We start from the raw sequence: 18,127 nt of genomic DNA on the forward strand, positions 1-18,127 counted from the left end.
CGCAGGCAGAGCCGGGGCGGCCGCGCTGTGACGAAAGTGCGGCGGGCGATGCGAAGGCTGCGGCGGGGCCGCCATGGGGCCGCTGTACTGTACGCGCCACCCGGTGCCCGAGGCCGTGGGCGCCGACATGCAGAGCGCCAGCCAGCTCAGCGAGCAGGTGGGACCGGGGCTGGGCACAGCCCGCAGCAGCCCCGTACCGGGAACGGGCACAGCCCGCACCCCACAGCAGCCCGGGACCGGCACGGGGCGGAGCCCGCACCCCAGAGCAGCCCCACTACCGGTACCAGGCAGACCCTGCATCCCAGAGCAGCCCCAATACCGGGACCAGGCAGACTCTGTCCCAGAGCAGCCCCAATACCGGGACTGGGCAGACCCTGCATCCCAGAGCTTCCCGGTACCAGGCAGACCCTGCATCCCAGAGGAGCCCCAATACCGGGACCGGGCAGACCCTGCATCCCAGAGCTTCCCAGTACCAGGCAGACCCTGCATCCCAGAGGAGCCCCAATACCGGGACCAGGCAAACCCTGCACCTCAGAGCAGCCCTAATACTGAGACCAGGCAGACCCTGCATCCCAGAGCATCCCTGTACCGGCACAGAGCAGAGCCCGCATCCCCGAGTGCTGGCACAGCACTCAGCCTGCACCCCAGAGCATCCCCAGGAGCGGGCAGACCGTGCACCCTGAGCACCAGTACAGGGCACAGCCTGCACCCCAGAGCATCCCCGGGACCAGGCAGACCCTGCACCTTGAGCATCAGCACGAGGCACAGCCTGCACCCCAGAGCAGCCCGGGACCAGCGCAGGGCAGACCCTGTATCCCAGAGCATCCCCACCCGGCATACCAGACATCCCAGAGCATCCCTGGGACCAGGCAGAACCTGCTCCCCAGAGTAGCCCGGTCCAAGTACTGGGTAGACCCTGTATCGCAAAGCAGCCCCAGTACCGGTACTGTGCAGACCCCACATCCCAGAGCATCCTGGTAGTGGTACCCGGCAGAGCCCTTACCCCCGAGCACCCAGTACTGCTCAGACCCTGCATCCCAGAGCATCCTGGTAACTGTCAGAGCCCTTACCCTCGAGCACCCAGTACCACTCAGACCCTGCATTCCAGAGCAATTCCACGACTGGGACTGGGCAGAGCTGTGCACCCTGCACCTCCAGAGCATCCTGGACCGGTACCAGGCAGCCCCTGCATCCCAGAGCATCCTGATGCCAGCCCCAGCCACCTGCCCGGCAGCTCAGCCCCACACCTGGCGAGCCCTGTGCGTGGCAGGAGCCTGTTTTCCAGGCTGCAAGCTGTCCAGGGCAGTGGCGGGGCTGGCCTCATGCCCTCCTCTCACAGTAGGGTCCTGTCTAGCACTTATTTTCCTCTGTGAGGCTGCAGGGCACTGGGGTTTTGATTCCCACCCCACCACCTCAGCCGACACTCTGGGCATGTGGCCACATCTTGGAAGTTGGTTCGGCCTGCGCTAAAGTTAGTGGATGTGCTGAAGCCTTTTTAGCTCAGCTTGACAGAGCCATGGGTACCAGCCCAGTGCCGTCTCCATTTCTCTCAGTCTCCTTTACAAACCACACCTTTCTGCACAGATATTGTTACCCTGAGTGTTCAAACAAGCAAGGAGTTTCATTTGCAGAAGTGACAGGGCAGATGGAAACCTTAGCAGGACTCAAACACTTTTGAAACGCCTCCTGACCCCGTGTTAGTTTGCTCCTTTGCACACCTCCACTTTGGGCTTGTCCTGTCAGTCTGCCTCGGTAGTGATGGGTGGGGCAGCATAGCCATGCCCAGGAGGTCAAGGCCAGCACTGGACCAGCCAGCCATGCCCAGGATGTCACAACTGGGCAGAGGAGAAGGGTGGTGGTACTCTGCCCTGCAGGCAGGCTCTCCAGCTGCACAGCTGAAGGTAGCGACTAGACCGTTAACCAGTTCTTTACCAAGCTGGTCTCTGGTCACCCCATGATTTGTGAAATGGGAAAATAGACGTTCGCACCTTTTCCCGCTCAGTTTTTGGATTAGAACAGCAGCTTTTGATTAGTCGAGAGTCACAAAAGCCCTGTGCAATGACAGCTGTTCAAACCCTTTGAGAGGCTCGGAAAAGCATGCATGAGCAAATCCCATCCATAGCCATCTTGTCATGCCGAGGGCTGGGGTACCTTACCAGCACAGGAGCTCAGACTTGGGGACCAGTGGAGCTGTGTTCAGGCCAGGCTAGTGGAACTGGGTGGGTTTTGAGGTCCCTTCCGCGATTCTATGATTCTAAATCACCACCTAGTTCTGAGGATGAAGAGATGCTGAGAAATGACGGTTGCTGATGGTCGATTCTGTAACACTGCCCTTTTTTTTCTTCACAGCAATTCTCCACTCTGACTGAATTGCTCTTCCGCTTTCTAATGGAGCCCAAGGAGGTACGGCCTGTGTGGAGCACCAGGAGAGGTGCAGGGATGCCTCGCTCTGGTGAGAAAGGTGCAGAAATAAGATCGGGTCATTCTGTCTTGCAGATCGAAAGGTTTTTGACTCAGCTCTCAGACTTTGCCACCATGAATAAAATCAGCTTGGGCCCCCTGAAAAACATTGTCAAAAGTATTCTTCTGGTGCCTAATGGTAAGTGACACATTTGCATATGCGACCCTGGGGCCAAACAATTGCATTCCTTCCTGCTTGCTGCTAAAGTGTCTTCAAAAAGGCAGTGCACTTGGTTTGCACAATAAATGCTCAGGGTAGCTAATAAACAGCTTAGCTTTTGAGAATCAAAAATTCTCCTCTTGAAATATCCCTGCTAAATGATTTGGACTTTGTATTCTTTACATCCTGCCTGCATACATGTTTCACAGGCTTAACTATATCACTTAAAAATCTCTCTATTAAATGTGAGCAGAATATGGTGACACTTGCGCTTTTTTAACTCGTGCCTGAAAATCTGTTTTTGCCAGACCAGCGCAACCTTATGCTGGCACAAAATCTTTGTAGGAGCTCCCATCCAAGTGACTCAGGATTGTAATTTCTACAAGGACAAGTGCTGTTCTGGACGGATAAGACATTGCACACACACCTCTAGAGTTGGCTGGGAGCTGGCCTGGTTCTAGGCCCTGTAAAGGAGATGTCTGTCCTTGCAGCCTTGTTTTAGAGACATACCGAGGAGTGCAGCAGTTTCTCGTTCATAAGCAGGGGAAGGTGGGCAGGGGAGTTTCCGTTGAGTACCCCAGACTGTAACACTTCATGAGGTTGCTCTGATGTTGTGGCTGCCCTTTGACATGATAGCGCACCAAACACCTCCACTTCATCCCACTGATCCTTCTTGTTACGAGCAGTCCCTTGCTACTGCCCTTCATTCCAAGGTTGCCCCATCGTATTCTTCACAGCAGTGAAGCCATGCACAGCTCTTCCTGCATTTGATCTAAGCTTTCATTTCACTTCTTCCATCCAGTAGTAGCAATGAATAACTTCCTTTCCTACCACTGTCTTGAGGGTATTTTATGTGGAATCAGCATTTTCTCCCCTCATGATTCTGGACTGGGGGTTCTCCGTCTCATCATTCCTACCTATGCGCTCTGGCTTGAATCCCATTGCACCTTCTGGTTTGCTCTGGGATGCCACGAGCAGGACCAGCACAGGTCCCAGCAGATAACTTTGCAGAGGTGCAGCCGGGACGGGCAGCCACGTGGGACTGGCAGGCTCTTCGAATTTATGAGATTCCTGCTCTTAGCTTCAGAGAACAGAATCCTTGTAAACTTCCATGTGCTGCCTGTGCCCCAGAACAAAGGAGGCCTGCGCAGCAGGGGAAAGTGTTATATGCACACGTTCACACCCGTAATCCAAAACACAGCAGGTAGGTCAAATTAGTAGCCTGCCAGCCTTAGCAGTTCGCCTTTAACAAGCAAAGCTTCTATAGGAGAGAAACCAGCAGCTTCAAAACACAACCGCTGCTGCTGTTTCCATGGCTACCCACGACGAAATCTCCCCTCTCACTCAGGCACTCCCATGGCTCCGACTTTTAAAGCACTGGGCATCTGCAGAGATCCGGCAGGCACAACTCGATTTCCTATCTTGAGGAGCTGTGGTTTGTTTCAAAACAGCTTCAGAACAGAGGCTTTCCATCGCAGAGTTTCCCTCCCTGCGTTTATTTGACTCAGTAAAGATTGGTTTGAACTCAATAAAAAGTGATTTTTCTTCTTTGCATTGTTTGTTCAGGTGCCCTGAAGAGGAATTTATCTTCCGAACAAGTCAAAGCAGATTTTATTGCTCTAGGTAGGTCACCTGACTTTCACTAAATAAAAGATAATTAATATTTATCACATATAGTAATTTCCTACGGTTTCTCCCACAGGCCTCAGTGAAGAGAAAGCCAATTATTTTGCAGAACAGGTATTAAGACTTTTTTTTTTTTTGCTTGTTTCTAAGCTAACAAAATGACAGTCCTTGAGTGGGAACTTGTGAAACCCTGCTGAGCTACCAAGAGGTGTCAGCACTTTGGGTATTTTCTTCAAAACCAGCTCATAATTTTGAATGGAAGTTCCTCCTAACTGAAAAGGAGCACTTTGCCTAACAATCCTTCTGATTCCCGTGTTCTCTCCCTCACTGGTTTCAGCATCCCTGCGCTCGTCCGTGGCTTTCCTTCGGCAGTTTTCCTGCTTTGCGTGCTCCGAGCCCAGGGTGACGCAGTTACACCAACACGCCTTTCAGTGCAGATATTGTTACCGTGAACCAGTGTTCAAACAAAACCAGGGAGTTTCGTTTGCAGAAGTGACAGGGCAGATGGAAACCCTAGCAGGACTCAGACACTTCTGAAAGCCCTCCTGACCGCATTAGTTTGCCCCTTTGCACACCTCTGCTTTGGGCTTCTCCTGTCAGTCTGCCTCGGTTCTGACTTGTTGGGATTACAGGTAGCACAGAGGCCTCTCTGTATCGATTGCTTATCTGGGTTTTGCTCTTGCAGTGGAAGGTGAATTCCCCTGCCCTAATGCGCCTGGCTGTCGGTCAGACACTGATGATTAACCAGCTCATAGACATGGAGTGGAAGTTCGGAGGTAAGAGAGACAAACCAAACCAAACATGTTGGGAAGCCCAGCAGCTCTCAGCTAAATAACTTCTTGTTTCACACTGTAGCTAACAGATTATCTCCCTTCTCTTCTTTCTGACTCGCAGTGACTGCTGGGAGCAGTGAACTGGAAAAAGTGGGAAGTATCTTCTTACAGGTAAATCTACATCAGAGTTCTGGTTGTCGTGCAGTTAAGGAATGAGCTCCGGCTGGGTGTTTGGGGAGCACTGGCTGCAAGAGGAGCTAGAGAAAAACTAGATCTCATGGAAACACGCTCTGCAACAGCACGTCTGCTTCCGAGCACAACTGCCAGCAGGAACACTGCTGTTTGTTTCTGTTCTGAAGCCACTGTGTATCACAGAAGGGTAGCCTGCTCTGAAAAGCTGTTCAAAAAGCTCAGTCTCGCAAAGGTCACGCTGTCCTGGGAGGGAGGGGGGATTTGATCATTTGTAAGGACTTCCAGACATCCTCCCAATGCCTGAGGAATCTATTCCTACAGTGAATAGTTCCCCAAAAGCCTGTCAAAGCTGTGTGTGCTTTGCAGCGATCTGCCTGTCCGAAACTCGGCACACTTCTGCGCTTCTGTTTTTCCACGCTACTCAGAGTACAGCTCTCTCTGAATTAAAATGTCTCTGCTTTTTCTTCCCCCAAGCTGAAGCTGGTGGTTAAAAAAGGGAGCCAAATGGAAAACGTATATATAGGTGAGTTAACAATTCTGGAAAAGAAGGAAGCGTTTGAGTACCTAAAGTGGCGTGACAGCTTGGAATGCTCATCTGGTGCTGGAGGTGGGGGAGCTTTGGGCATGGACCCAGCAGGGGTCAGTGCGAGAGCGTGGCTGGTGGATGCTTCAGCTGGTCCTGCCGTGGCCTCTCCCCACTGCTGTCGCCCTGGGAGTGTTAGGAACAGTGGCTGTTGTGCAGTCTTTGCATCTTTGCAAAAGTAAATATAGATACAGAGCCATCAGAACAGCACGGCAGACAAAGAACATAAGCAATTCCCAAGCATCGGTTGCTGTTGGGAGAATCCAAGCGCAGAACCCCGTGCAGCCCAGCCGGTGTAAAGAAAGAACTGCTGAGAGACAGAGTGCCTAATCCTGCCCAGCACGGGTGATCGCAGGTCACCCTGCGATCGCTGCTCTGTGGCAGCACCAGGATGGCTTTTCTAGTGAGGGAAGTGCAGCCTGAAATCTAAGCCTCGATACCTCTTTGTTCTGCAGAGTTAACTTTGCCCCAGTTCTACAGTTTCCTGCACGAAATGGAACGGGTCAAAACCAGCCTGGAAAGCTTCAGCTGAGAATGCATGGGCCTGAACCAACATCTGTCCAGAATGTTGGATTTCTCCTTTGAGCCTGCAGAGCTGCTCTTGCCCAGCTGACTCGGACACCCTGGTAAGAGAAGATGAGGCTGGTGGTGTCACAGCCCAGCAGGACTCATCAGTCCTTCAGAACCTGAAACTTCAGCTACAAGTCCACTCATCTTTTATGTTGTTACAAGAAATTGCGGTCAGAAATCTGTGGATACTTGTATTAAAATAGCAAAGAAATAAAGCCATTCCCATCCTGCTCCATTTGGGTCAGAATTTGATTTTTTTGAGGAAAACCAAAGTAAAGAATCCTCTGAAATAACACCCTGCAAAAAATTCCATCTCTCTTTGGGAGGCAGGAAAAACTGTTTCAGAGCGGAGGAGAAAGACCCAGCGGCTGCTTTCTCAAGACAAAAGGAATTTGTTTTCTCTCTCTTTTCTGCTGCCTGTTCCTATTATTTCTCCTCACCCTCCCGGTGCCAGGGCGGCACTGCTCAGCCCTGCCTTGTTACGGTGGGAGCAGGACCATGGTGATGCTGGAGAGGATGCCAGGCCCAGTTGTGGGTCAGAAATCCACTCCACCCCCCTGCTCTCCCCCCAGCCCGGCTGGGATTAAAGCCACTCGGGGCTGACGCATGCCAGCGCCTGCTGACCCCAAGCACAGGGGTCACCTCCATGCTGCTCTGCTCTCCCCACGGGCAGCTCTGATCAGCGGCATCAGAGAAGGCTGCCGCCACGCTGCTGGGACATGGCGTGACCTTGGTGCTGCCACCAGCGGTCCCCGATCCCCCGGGAGCGCCCTTTCATCCCGCGCACTTGGCTGAGCGTGAGCCGAGCTGGCAGCCCCAGCAGGGAAGGGGCGCAGGGAGGGAGCTGGCTCCAGCAGCCCTGGTGTGGGTGATGCCAACCGCAGGGGAACCGTGTTTTCTTCCCAATCATGCCAACCAGGGACAAGCCCACGCTGGGAATCGCGGTGTGGCTGCCATGCCTTTGCTGCACACGTGGCCCCAGCTTTGCCACGGTGCTACGGGTGTGCAGGGTGGTGGGGAACACCCAGACCCTGAGTGCAGCCACGGGGGGGCTAAGCGGGGTCCGAGCCCTGGCCAGGAGCGAAGGGGCTGTGGCAGTGCTGGTTTAGCCCGGGTTTCCAGGCAGCCCCCGCGGTGCTGGGTGCGCGCAGCCTCTTCCGGCTGCCAGTCAAGCCCAGCCAGCCGAGAGCTAATCTCCACGGGACAGCGGGCGTGGGGGAAGCGGGGGCCTCTCGCCATGTGGGGTGAAGCTAACTGCAGTCCTGCAGCAGTTTGCCTCCCAGAGGGCTTTCCTGGCCCATTTCCTCTGGGGACTGCTGTGCCACAGCCCCCCTATTCCTTCCCAGGGCCCCGCTGTAGGCACAGGAGTTGAGGGACACGTATGTGAGTGATCCTGGCTGCAGCACAGCCCGGAGCGCAGGGGGCTGCAGTGGAGCAGGAGAAGCTCTTCTGCACCAAAGCTGCAGCAGTCATCCATGGCCCCCCCAGCCCTCAGATGCTGACACAGCCCCGTTCACCAGGGTGGGGAACCCTCTGCCACCTTGGGGACCATGTTATTGCACCCTGGGCTGCCAGGCAGTCTTTCCTGACGGTGGTGACACATTGCAAAGCAATCTCCAGGCGCAAAGACTCCCCCTGCTCCGGCGCATCGGTGTCCCCCACACCCATCCCTGCCAGCCTCTCGCCAAGCAGCACCGGAGCAGCTGGGAGAAAGAGGCTGCGCTCACGGGGTCTGTCGCTTCCCGGCACCAATTCTACGCAGTTGTGATTCTCTGCCTTGGCAGATGCTAATGACCGAGGGAGCAGAGATGTTTTTGGACGCAGCATCTTCACCCCGCTGGAAACGCCGATGCCGTTCCCTTCATGTGTGAAGGAGCCCTCCAAGCCCCGAGAACAAAAGCCGGGATGGAGCCCACCACCCTCCCCCTGCTCAGAGGTGGCGGAGCAGACGCAGGCGCTGTTTCCGCTCCCATCTTGGGCCAGCGGGGAAGGAAGGAACCGGAGCTCGCTGCTCTGCCCGACCTTGAGCAGCTCGCATGGGAACCACAGAGCTCCCGCGGGACCCCTGCTTTCGCAGACCTTGCTGGGAGCCGCGCCATGCCAAGGGCTTGGAAAGCTTAGTCTTTCTCCCTGTCCCAGCTTTCCTGCTTGCAAAATAGGGCAACAAATGTCAGGGTTGGCCACAGCTGGCACGAGCCCTGGAGGTGAGATGAGCCAGGGAGCAAATCCAGCAGGACACGGCCCTAACAGCAGCTTGGAGCTTGCAGCAAGGGTGCAGGGTTGCGCCTGGCCCAGCTGAACCCCAGCCCTGAAAGCAGGGAAAAGGCGTTTCCTCCACAATGGCATTAAACCCATTCACGAGCACATCTGATGAATCCAGTCCTGCTCCTCTTCACTCCAGGCTGTCCCCCACCCCAACTCCTCCAAGTCTTGGGGTGATGCAGAACCCAGCAGAAACACCAGCTGCAAACTGCAGCTCCCCAAACTGCTTTGTCTGCCTGGGAAGGGCAGAACGAGCACGTAGGAGGCCCCAGAGCAGGGCCAGCACCCTGCTGAGACCACAAGTCCCTGGAGACAGGGACCCACAGAGGGGGTGTGGGGCTCCCCGGGGTTTCCCACTACCCATGTTCTGGGAAGAGATCCTCAGAATCTGCCTTCCTTACTGGGAGCAGGCAGGCGAGCGCTGTGCTCGATGCAGCACCGTGCCGTTGCTCAGGACATGCTCGCCAGCAATGAGCCCTCACCCTGCCTTGAGCCAGGGAGGCATCCCCCCTGCCCATGGAACTGAGCTGCTGCCTCCATTCCTGTAGGGGTGGGGGGGACACAAACTAGTGTTGTCTAAGGCCATAGAAATACTCCTAGCATGTCTTCTCCCAAGCCCTGCCATCTCTCTAGGCACTTCTTTGTCCAGGCTCATGGGGAACAATTGGGATTGCTCAGCCAGACCGCAGGCTGTCGCTCAGCAGAGGGAATGAATGCTCGGGCATAAGGAACCCATCTTCTCGCGCGGCACTGGGAGGTGGCCACCAGAAACAGGGCCTGTGGCACAACAGCACGGGCAGCAAACAATTCCTGGCCACCAGTACCAGCCCCGAGAAGGATGGTGGGAGCTCCCCGGCCCATCTGAGAAGCGGCAGACCAGGAGGGGACTGCTGGGCTCCCCCAGATCCCACTGCAGGGCTGGGGGCTGTGCAGTGGGCACAGGAACCGTCCCTGCGTGCACCCACGCTGCCAGCCCTGAGCACCCGCTCTGCCGGTGGCTGAGGAGGAGTCAAGTCCTGGAGGCCAGAGGGGTGCCCCCGAAGCTATGGGGCTGGGCTGCCCCCTCACAGCACCCAGTGCTCTCGGAGCAGCCCTGTCTGGGACCGATTGCAGCTCCTTCCTTTGCAGGCACCACTTCAGGACCAGCGTCCAGCCCAGCCTGGCCCAGTTGCTCCCCTCCACGACCCCCGAGTGGCCACGGGCTCGAGCATGGTGGGGGAAGCACCCCAATAGCCGCCGGATGAGGCAGCTTAGCTACCATTTCCATGGCTCCCTCGCATTGCACAGCTCCATTTTATAGGGCTGCTCTGTCCCAGGGGCATTGCTGCACAGCGCAGCCGCTAACGAGGTTATCCCCAAGTTCGCCATGGAAAGAGAGGGAAAGCGGGCTTAACCCTTGTGCTGCTGACACATCTCACAGTGCTGGGGAGCAGCTTTGTTTGAAAGTGTGTTCTTAACAAGTCCCAGTGGTGAGCGGCTGCTGCAAAGAAGGAGACCAGGAGCCCCCACACTGCAGCCTCCATCCTCCCACCGCATCCCCCCCGTATCCACATGGCAGCAGTGAGCAGCATCAGCCCCTGGACACGGGATGGCTTTCCAGGCAGGCTTCCTCCCCAGCAGATGTCCCTGCCCACTCTCCCGCATCTCTCGCTCTGGTGTTGGGGTGGGTTTTCTGGCCCTTGCCAACAGCAAAAGGCATCAACTCACAACATCCAGGACAAAAAGGATTCGGGAGCAGAATTTAAAAGTGAAACACTGTGTGTGTCCCCATCAGCAGCTGAGCACGAATCTCCCCTTGAGCTTTGTTTGACGGCAGCGGGTGGGATGGCAAGTAAGGAGAGGGACAGGGATGCTGCCAGCCTACAGATGGGAGGCGTCACCTGACCGAGGCTGCAGAGAGCTCTGAGCACCGCTTGCATCTCTGCGGGGAAACTTGAGGATAGAGAGCAAGGTCAAGGGCCCTTTCCTTGCTGGGAACCTGCTCTGCGCCACGGCCAGGCTGCCCAGAAGGGCTGGGGACTGCACCTGCACATTCAAACCATGGCTTATGGCAGGGTGGGATGAGAGGTGGGAGCACAGAGCGCTCCCCACGGAGCACCAGCTCCTTGTTCGCGGCTCAGCACCCCCGGGCAGGGCCCCCGCCGCCCTGCAGAGGCCGCGCAAACTCACGGCACGGGTTTCCCCGCTGCGCGGGCGGAGCGGCAGGGGGAGCCCGAGCACCGCGCTGCGCACTCGCCCGCACCCATCCCGCCCTGCCTCCATCCCCCGGGAATCCATCCCGCCCTGCCTCCCTGCGTCCCCCGGCTTCTCCCCTGCATCCATCCCGCCCTCCCTGCGTCCCCCGGGCATCTCCCCCTGCATCCATCTCGCCCTCCTTCCATCCCCCGGGCATCTCCCCCTGCATCCATCCAGCCCGCCCTCTCTCCATCCCCCGAGAGCTCTCCCTGCATCCATCCCGCCCTCCATCTCCCAGGCATCCCTTCCTTCCTCCTCCACACCCCGTCTCTCTCCTGATTAGCCACCCCTCTTCCCTTCGAGCATCTCTTACTTGCCCCAATCCCACCGTTCCGGGCTGTCCACCCCTCCCCTGCCCCAATCCATCTCCGCCCCCCCACCCCATCACCCCCATCCATCCCCGCCTCCCCACCCCATCACCCCCATCCATCTCTCTCTCCCCTGCCCCAAACCGTCCACTCCGTCCTATCCCCTCCCAGTCCATCCCTCCCTCCTTCCCCTGTTCTAATCCACGCCCCCCCCATCCCTCCCTCGCCTCAATCCGCGCCCCCCCCTCAGCCCCCCAAGAGTTTATGCAGCAGGGAGCCCTGAAAGCCCTCATCCCCTCTCCACTGGCCCATCCTGCACAGAACCCCGGTTCCCTGGCTGGGGACCGGCACCCCAACAACTCAGCAGCACCCCCCCCCTCCTCACTTCCCAGATTTATTCAAAATGCAATAAAACTCAAAACCCGCTGTCCCCGTTCCTCACCATCGCCTGAGTGGCCCTATCCTGCCCCCCATGCCCTGGGTCGGGATGGTTCATCAGTCGGGGTGACTTTGCTAAGAGCAAATTAATAATAATAGGGAAAACAGTGCCTCACTGGGGGCCACCTCAGGGCATCCCGATACCCCGATGGGCAGGCTGGGATGCTCCATCTGTATATGCATATATATATACAAATAAATAAAATCTAGCATCCCAGCATGTCCGTGGGATGCTGGGACCCAGCTGCCAACGCCTGTGGGGGGGACGATGCCCCGAGGGACTCAGCGAGAGGGCAGGATGAGCAGGAGGCTGGGGGCTTGTGGGATTCAGGATGCTTTGCAGCCCCACTGGAGCGGAGCGGATCCAGGCAGCCCCCCATAGCCCGTCTGTACAAGGGACACGAGGGGACACAGCCACAGCCCATCCGGCAGGGCTGCGGGCTGGAGCCAGGGGAGCACACGCCTTCTCACCAGCTTTGCTACCTGATCCGTCTCACATATAAGCGAATTCTGAGCACACAATGCAGTTATTGAATACAATTATGCTTTTTTTAGCACAAGTATGCATGGCGTTTTTAAGGCTCTGCCTAGAAACCAGCCTTGCAGCCAGGAGCAGGGGGGTTAGAGGGAAAGGCCAGGCCAACCTCAGAACCCACACCGGACTCGGAGGGTTGAGAGACCATGGATGCAAGCACAGCACCACCACCAAGAGCAGCTCGCCGGCAGCACATCTATCCCTCGCAGGTGATAAACCCATTGCTCCTTCCACACCTGGAAAGGAGAAGAAAGCACTCCTGGCTGGGGCGGGGGGGGGCAAATGCCACAGCTAGCCCAGAGGCTGCTTCTCCTCCCTCTGGCACCATCTCCACCCCCATGGTGTCAGCTCTGTCCCCTGCCTGTCCCCTCCTGCAGAGCTCTGCCTGTGCCCGCAAGGATGCGTCCTGCCTTCTCCTCCGCCATCTCGCTTGTGCTCCAGGCAGCAGAGCCGAGGCGCTGCCAGCTCCATCTGCACAACGCGCAGAGCACTGGGCCAAGGGGCAGGACCCGGCATTCGCATTTCCTTGGAGCACATCATGCTCCCGCCTCGCCGAGAGTGTTGGAAACGGGTGGCTGTAACGATGGTGCTGTGAATAACTGCAGCTCACTCACCATGGCCTCTCAGCCCACTGCATGCTCCTGCTCAGCCTCCAGCTCCAGCTGCATCCCTTCCCAAAGCCATTTCCTGGCACAGCATTGCCTTGTTTCTAACCTGCCTTATATCCTCCTGCCTCAGACCAGGTGCAGTCCTCAACCCCTCTACCCTAAGAGCTCCCCTTCTAACACTTCTCCCTCCTGTAACTGGTTTGGTTATTATTTATCACTCTCCTCCCAGCAGGATTCCCATCAGCTGAGGGCACAACAAACACCAAACGGCTGATCTGCTGCCCTGTGATACACATCAGCACTTCAACATGGAGCAGCACAAAGGGCTTGTGGAGCTGTTGTCGCTGCTGATCTGAGCCTGCTGCCCCAGAGCTGCCTGGAGCAGGGGCTGCCCTTGGAGCTGGCATCTTCCAAACAACCCTCCTGGGTGCCCTCAGGAGGGCCAGGGCACCACTCCCCACTCCCAGCTGCGACGGACTGGCTGAAGGGTAGCGGGTACTCCTCTGTCACCAAACAGGCTGCGGCGATGCCATCTGTTCAGCAGGCACAGCCCCGCGTCACACTGTGCTGCAGGAGCACTGCCAACATGCCCGGACCCCACTGGGGCGCCTGCACAGGAACCAGGGTTTGAGCACAGTGACCAGTGTGATTTTCAGCTCTGGTGAAAAGATGAGGGCATGGGTACCAGCAGCTCCCCCCACTCTGTAGATGAGCCCTGCGGGATGGGGCTGTGGGTGCTGGGGCTCTGGTAGGGAACAGCTCACCCACCTACCCACCCACGACCCCGGAAAGGCTGGCACCTTGTGGGGTCCCAGCAGCAACCGAAACATTGGCACGTCCCAGTGAGGACACAGCGGTCGCTGGGCTGGAGCCACGCTGGGAAGCCTCGTGCCGGGCTCCGTCCCGCTCCACTTGCTCATGAGTGAAAGGATTTGTCAACAGGGAGCTGATGAGTCCCACGGGCCAGCAGCTCGCCCACCTCCCAGCTCCTCCTGCCTGGCAGGCAGCCTCCTGACGGCACACGGCCGTGGCAGGCACCACAGAGCAGGCTGGCCTGAGCAGCTGAGTGCACGGGGGGTCTGCACCCACTATCTCACCAATTGCCCTGGTGTGTGGGTCCTGGCAGCACATGGCTTTGCTGAGTGGCTCTGTGGGCACTAACAATGTATAGTGTTTCTGCAAGATGTACGGTGTAACCTGGGCAGGGCTTGGCACACAGCGCAGCCACACGCCAAGGAGAGAGGAATATTCTTTCACTGGGAGAACAAGAAGAGCCCTCTGATGGCTGCCTTGTCCCTTGTACAGACCAACTTTGAAAGCATCAAATTACAGCTGCGGCAGCAGCTCCCAGTGAGATGGAAATCGGGAGGCACCCTGCCTGCACTGTAGGTGCTGCTGGGGAGTGGGGGACACTGGGCCCAACCGCTGAGGCTGCAGCACTCGCTCCTGAGCTGCTGGGGCCCGGTGGGAGCAATGGTTCTGCTGCCACCCACGCAGAGTAGCAGCTCAGCCTAGCCCTGGGCGAGCAGGATCTGCCCTGCCCGCTGCCCCTGTATCCCTGGGAGCAGGCGCAGAGGAGGGACCAGGTGGGCACAGGGCACCCATGGCAGGGAACGCACGGTGGCTCATCTGCTGTGGGCGTGCTGCATAGAATCATAGATTCCAAGGATGGTTTGCGTTGGAAGGGACCTCAAAGCCCATCCAGTTTCAGCCCCTGTCATGGGCAGGGACACCTCCCACTGGATCAGGGGCTCCAAGCCCCATCCAACCTGGCCCTGAACCCCTCCAGGGATTGGGGCAGCCACCACTGCTCTGGGCAACCTGGGCCAGGGCCTCCCCACCCTCACAGCAAAACAGTTCTGCCTAAAATCCCATCCCAATCTCCCCTCACTGGCACAGATGAGTCCCAAGGTGGGAGCCAGGGCAGACCAAACCCCATGGGACAGGGATGTTGCGCCATCGCCGCCGTCCCTCCTGCTGGCCCGGCTCGGGGGCTGCGGTGTTCCTGCAGCTTCTCCCCAAAGCTTCTCCCCGGGTGCAGCCCCCCGGTAGAGGCCCCGGCACCACATGGAGATACCCCCCCGCCGGGGACCTCTTCGCAGCGGGCACGCCTCGATCCTCCCCCGGCCCAGGCAGGGACCGGGGGCTCCCCCCTCCCCACCCCCGGCTCCTGGCAGGGACCGACCGTTCCCACCCCGGGCAGGAACCGGGCGCTTCCTCTCGGCGCTCCTTCGGCCCCGCAGGGACCCGGGCAGTGGCCCCAATCTGCCGCCCCCACCTCCCGCCCCGCGGCCGCGATCCGCCCTCCCCGTTATCCCGGGATGCCAGGACGCGCTCGCCCTGTTGTGCCGGGATGCACCCGCCCCGTTATCCCGGGATGCCAGGATGCGCCTGCCCCGTTATCCCGGGATGCTAGGATCCGCCCACTCCTTTATCCCGGGATCCGCCCTCGCCGTCGTCCCGGGATGCCGGAATGCTCCCCCTCCGTTATCCCGGGACTCCAAGATTCGTCCCTCCCGTTACCCAGGGATGCCCCCTCCCCTTTATACCGGGATGCCAGAATGCTCCCTTCCCGTTATCCCGGGATGCTCCCGCCCCGTTATCCCGGGACCCGCCCTCTCCGCTCCCCCGGGCGCGGGGCCGGCGCTGCGGCAGCCTGCGGGGGGGTCTCAGCTGCGCCCCCCCGGCTCACCGGTCCCTGGGGAGGGCGGCAACATCGCCCCCCCTACCTGCCCGCCGCCCTCCCGGGGCCACCGGCTGCCGCCCAGCCCGGGTCCCCGCTCCTCCTCCTCCTCCTCCTGCTGTTGCTGCTGCTGCTGCCGGCAGCGGCGTGCACAGCCCTGTCTAATCCCAGGGGAATAAAATCCACTCTGCGGCTTTGGAAGCGGCTCCCGAGCGGGGCCGGGCTGCCAGGCCGGGGGCCGGGAAGGAGGGAGATGCTGCTCGTTATCCCGCTGTCCCTCCCCGGATCGCAGCCATAGCAACGCGATGGGCTGTCCCCCCGCGCCCAGGCGCGATGCAGGCAGAGGGGGACGCGGGGGAGGAAAGAGCTGCGCTGGGCAACCTCCTGCGGGGCCGCCGCACACAAACAGCGACTGGAAGCCGCTGCAGCCGGTCCCCGGGCTCCTTTTGTAACGCTTTCTGACACAGATTCCCTCTCCGCGGCTGACTTTGCAAGTTTCCCCAGCCTCTCCCCTCCTCGCACGGCTTCTTTCCGTGCGCCTGAATTATACACGAGAGGAGGGACGTGCTGGAAATTCGAGTGAACAAATAAAAATAGGCAGGTTTGCACAGGCGGCTGCAGCCTGGCCACCTCCAGGACCCCTCCTGCGAGCGGAGAGGGACGGGACCTGGTCCCAGGTCATTAAATCCCGTGCATTTTGAAACCACCAGGAAAGAGGCTTTTCCTGCAGGAGAGCAGCAGCTGTGCCTGCAGCGAGCCCGCAGTGGGTGCTGGGACCATGGCCCCTCCACAAGCAGCGGCCGCTGGCCCAGCACGCAGCACCCTCGGGACAGACGGCGACGCATTCAGTTCCCCCGAGAAATGTCTGGTTTAGGGGCCAGTAAAAAAAATATGCAAATCTGGCAGGGCTGAGCCTCTGTGCCTCCCCCCATCTCTGCGGCTCAACCGGAGCCAGCAGGGCCCTGAGCAGCAGTGGGAAGGGAAAGACAGGGATGGAGGGAGTGCGGGGGCGGCTGGGAGGGCTGTGGACTGCAATTTGGGATGCTCTGGAGCAGGACAGGGAGGTGTGTGCGGGATAGCGGCTGCTCCAGATAGCGGACATATGAAGGCTCCTGTTCCCCACGAGCCGGGTGGGTGGAGCGTGCTGTCACTTTTTGGTGCTGGGCAAGCCCGGCATTGCTGTCGCAGAATTGCTGCCTGTGCTCTGATGAGTCAGTAACAGCACTGCCACGTTTTCCTCCTACCACGCTGAGTCCCGTTGAGGGTCGGTCATGCTCTGCACCGGGATGCTCCTGCACACGTGGTGCTGGTTCGGCTCTGGAGCCACGTGGGTGGGTGAATCTCTGGCAGCGCCTTTCCAGGGAAGTCCCTCTGGAGCAAAGGGCTGCGTAGGGACGACACTGACCTGCAACTCGGGCGAGATGCGGAGCGCCTGGCTCAGGCGATGATCCCATGGGACACGGGCATGTTCCTGCGCCTGCATCCCACCTCCTCTGCCAGACAATGGAACACTGCCCTCCTTCCCAAGTCGCAGCAGAACAAATAAAGCAAGCGCCATATGGTGCCAAGACACGTTGGAAATCGGGCCAAGCCCAGGGAGATGGCAAGCCTCCATCCCCGCGCCAGTCCCCACTGCGAGCTCTGGGCCAGGACTGTCCTTGGGGGAGCACTGCACCAGCCTCTCCTCCCCCCACAGCCACTGCCCCACTGCTCCAGCTGCCGGCACAGCTCTGTATTTCAGCCATGGCTTCACAGTGACTCACTTGCCCTCCTCCCTGCCTGCAGTCTTGGGGAAGCATGGAAACAAAACCCTTATCCCAAGAGCTCTTCTTTCTCTAAGGGCTGGGCTAGGGACACGGGAGTCACTGCTGGAGCGGCACTGGGGAGGAGATAATGCCCTGTACCCTGCCATGGGACAGTGCACATCTCCTACCCTTCCACCTGAATCACACGTAGGGGCAAAGCCACAGACAGGTTGTGCCCTGGAGCCCTGGGGCTGGAGGAGAAGCTCCCCCACAGCTCCAGGACACCATGGATACAGGACCCTACTGGGAGCAGGGAGTGGAATCATCTTTCCACCTGCCACAGTGATCCTCCCACCTGGACACGCTACTGATGACCTGCAGCTCACAGATGCCCAGTGTGTTTTCAGGCAAGAAACCTCCAGGCACCTAGAAGTGAGATCCCTTCAAGCAGAGCTGCACATCCTGATGGCTTTCAGAGGTGCTGAGCATGTCCCATTCTCCTGCAGCCCCCTGAGCACCCAGCCCGCCCTGGCTGGCCTGACTGGGAACAGCAGATCCCAGAGCTTCCTTGGGGGCTGGATGTGATGAACTCCTGGGGGAAGAGAGGCTCCACGAGCCCCCCAAACTCCAACAGACCTGCAGATTTAGCAAACAGATACCAACCTCAGCCATGCCCTTTGAACAGGCGTGTGGGGCACACCCACCCTGCCACCCTCATCTGCCCCATTCTCTCTGCCAGGGCATTGAAGAGGGAAGTGCTTGGCTCTGCCCTCCAGGTTGAGTAAATCAAACTTAGGATCTCTAGAAGGTTTTGTAGCCATGGGGCTCCACTCAATGACTTGCTAATGTGAGCGGATCATTTGCACCTGAGTCATGGATGAGAATGAAGTAAGTTGTGCAAGCAAAGGAGTTTATTGAACCGTACACAAAAATGTAGGGATGATAAGGA

At 58.5% G+C, this 18,127-nt stretch overlaps 1 protein-coding gene across 1 annotated transcript; it reads left to right on the forward strand.

Moving 5' to 3' along the window:
• COMMD7 (COMM domain containing 7) lies at nucleotides 1-6,588 on the forward strand. Its single transcript, XM_054081943.1, has 9 exons — nucleotides 1-157; nucleotides 2,350-2,403; nucleotides 2,497-2,599; nucleotides 4,187-4,243; nucleotides 4,323-4,360; nucleotides 4,932-5,022; nucleotides 5,141-5,190; nucleotides 5,686-5,734; nucleotides 6,250-6,588. The coding sequence occupies exons 1-9, from the start codon at nucleotides 74-76 to the stop codon at nucleotides 6,324-6,326; spliced, it is 603 nt and encodes a 200-aa protein (XP_053937918.1). The 5' UTR covers nucleotides 1-73; the 3' UTR covers nucleotides 6,327-6,588.
• The last annotated feature ends 11,539 nt before the right edge of the window (nucleotides 6,589-18,127 follow it).

Source organism: Cuculus canorus, chromosome 16 (assembly GCF_017976375.1).
Source record: "Cuculus canorus isolate bCucCan1 chromosome 16, bCucCan1.pri, whole genome shotgun sequence".
Classification (NCBI taxonomy): domain Eukaryota; kingdom Metazoa; phylum Chordata; class Aves; order Cuculiformes; family Cuculidae; genus Cuculus; species Cuculus canorus.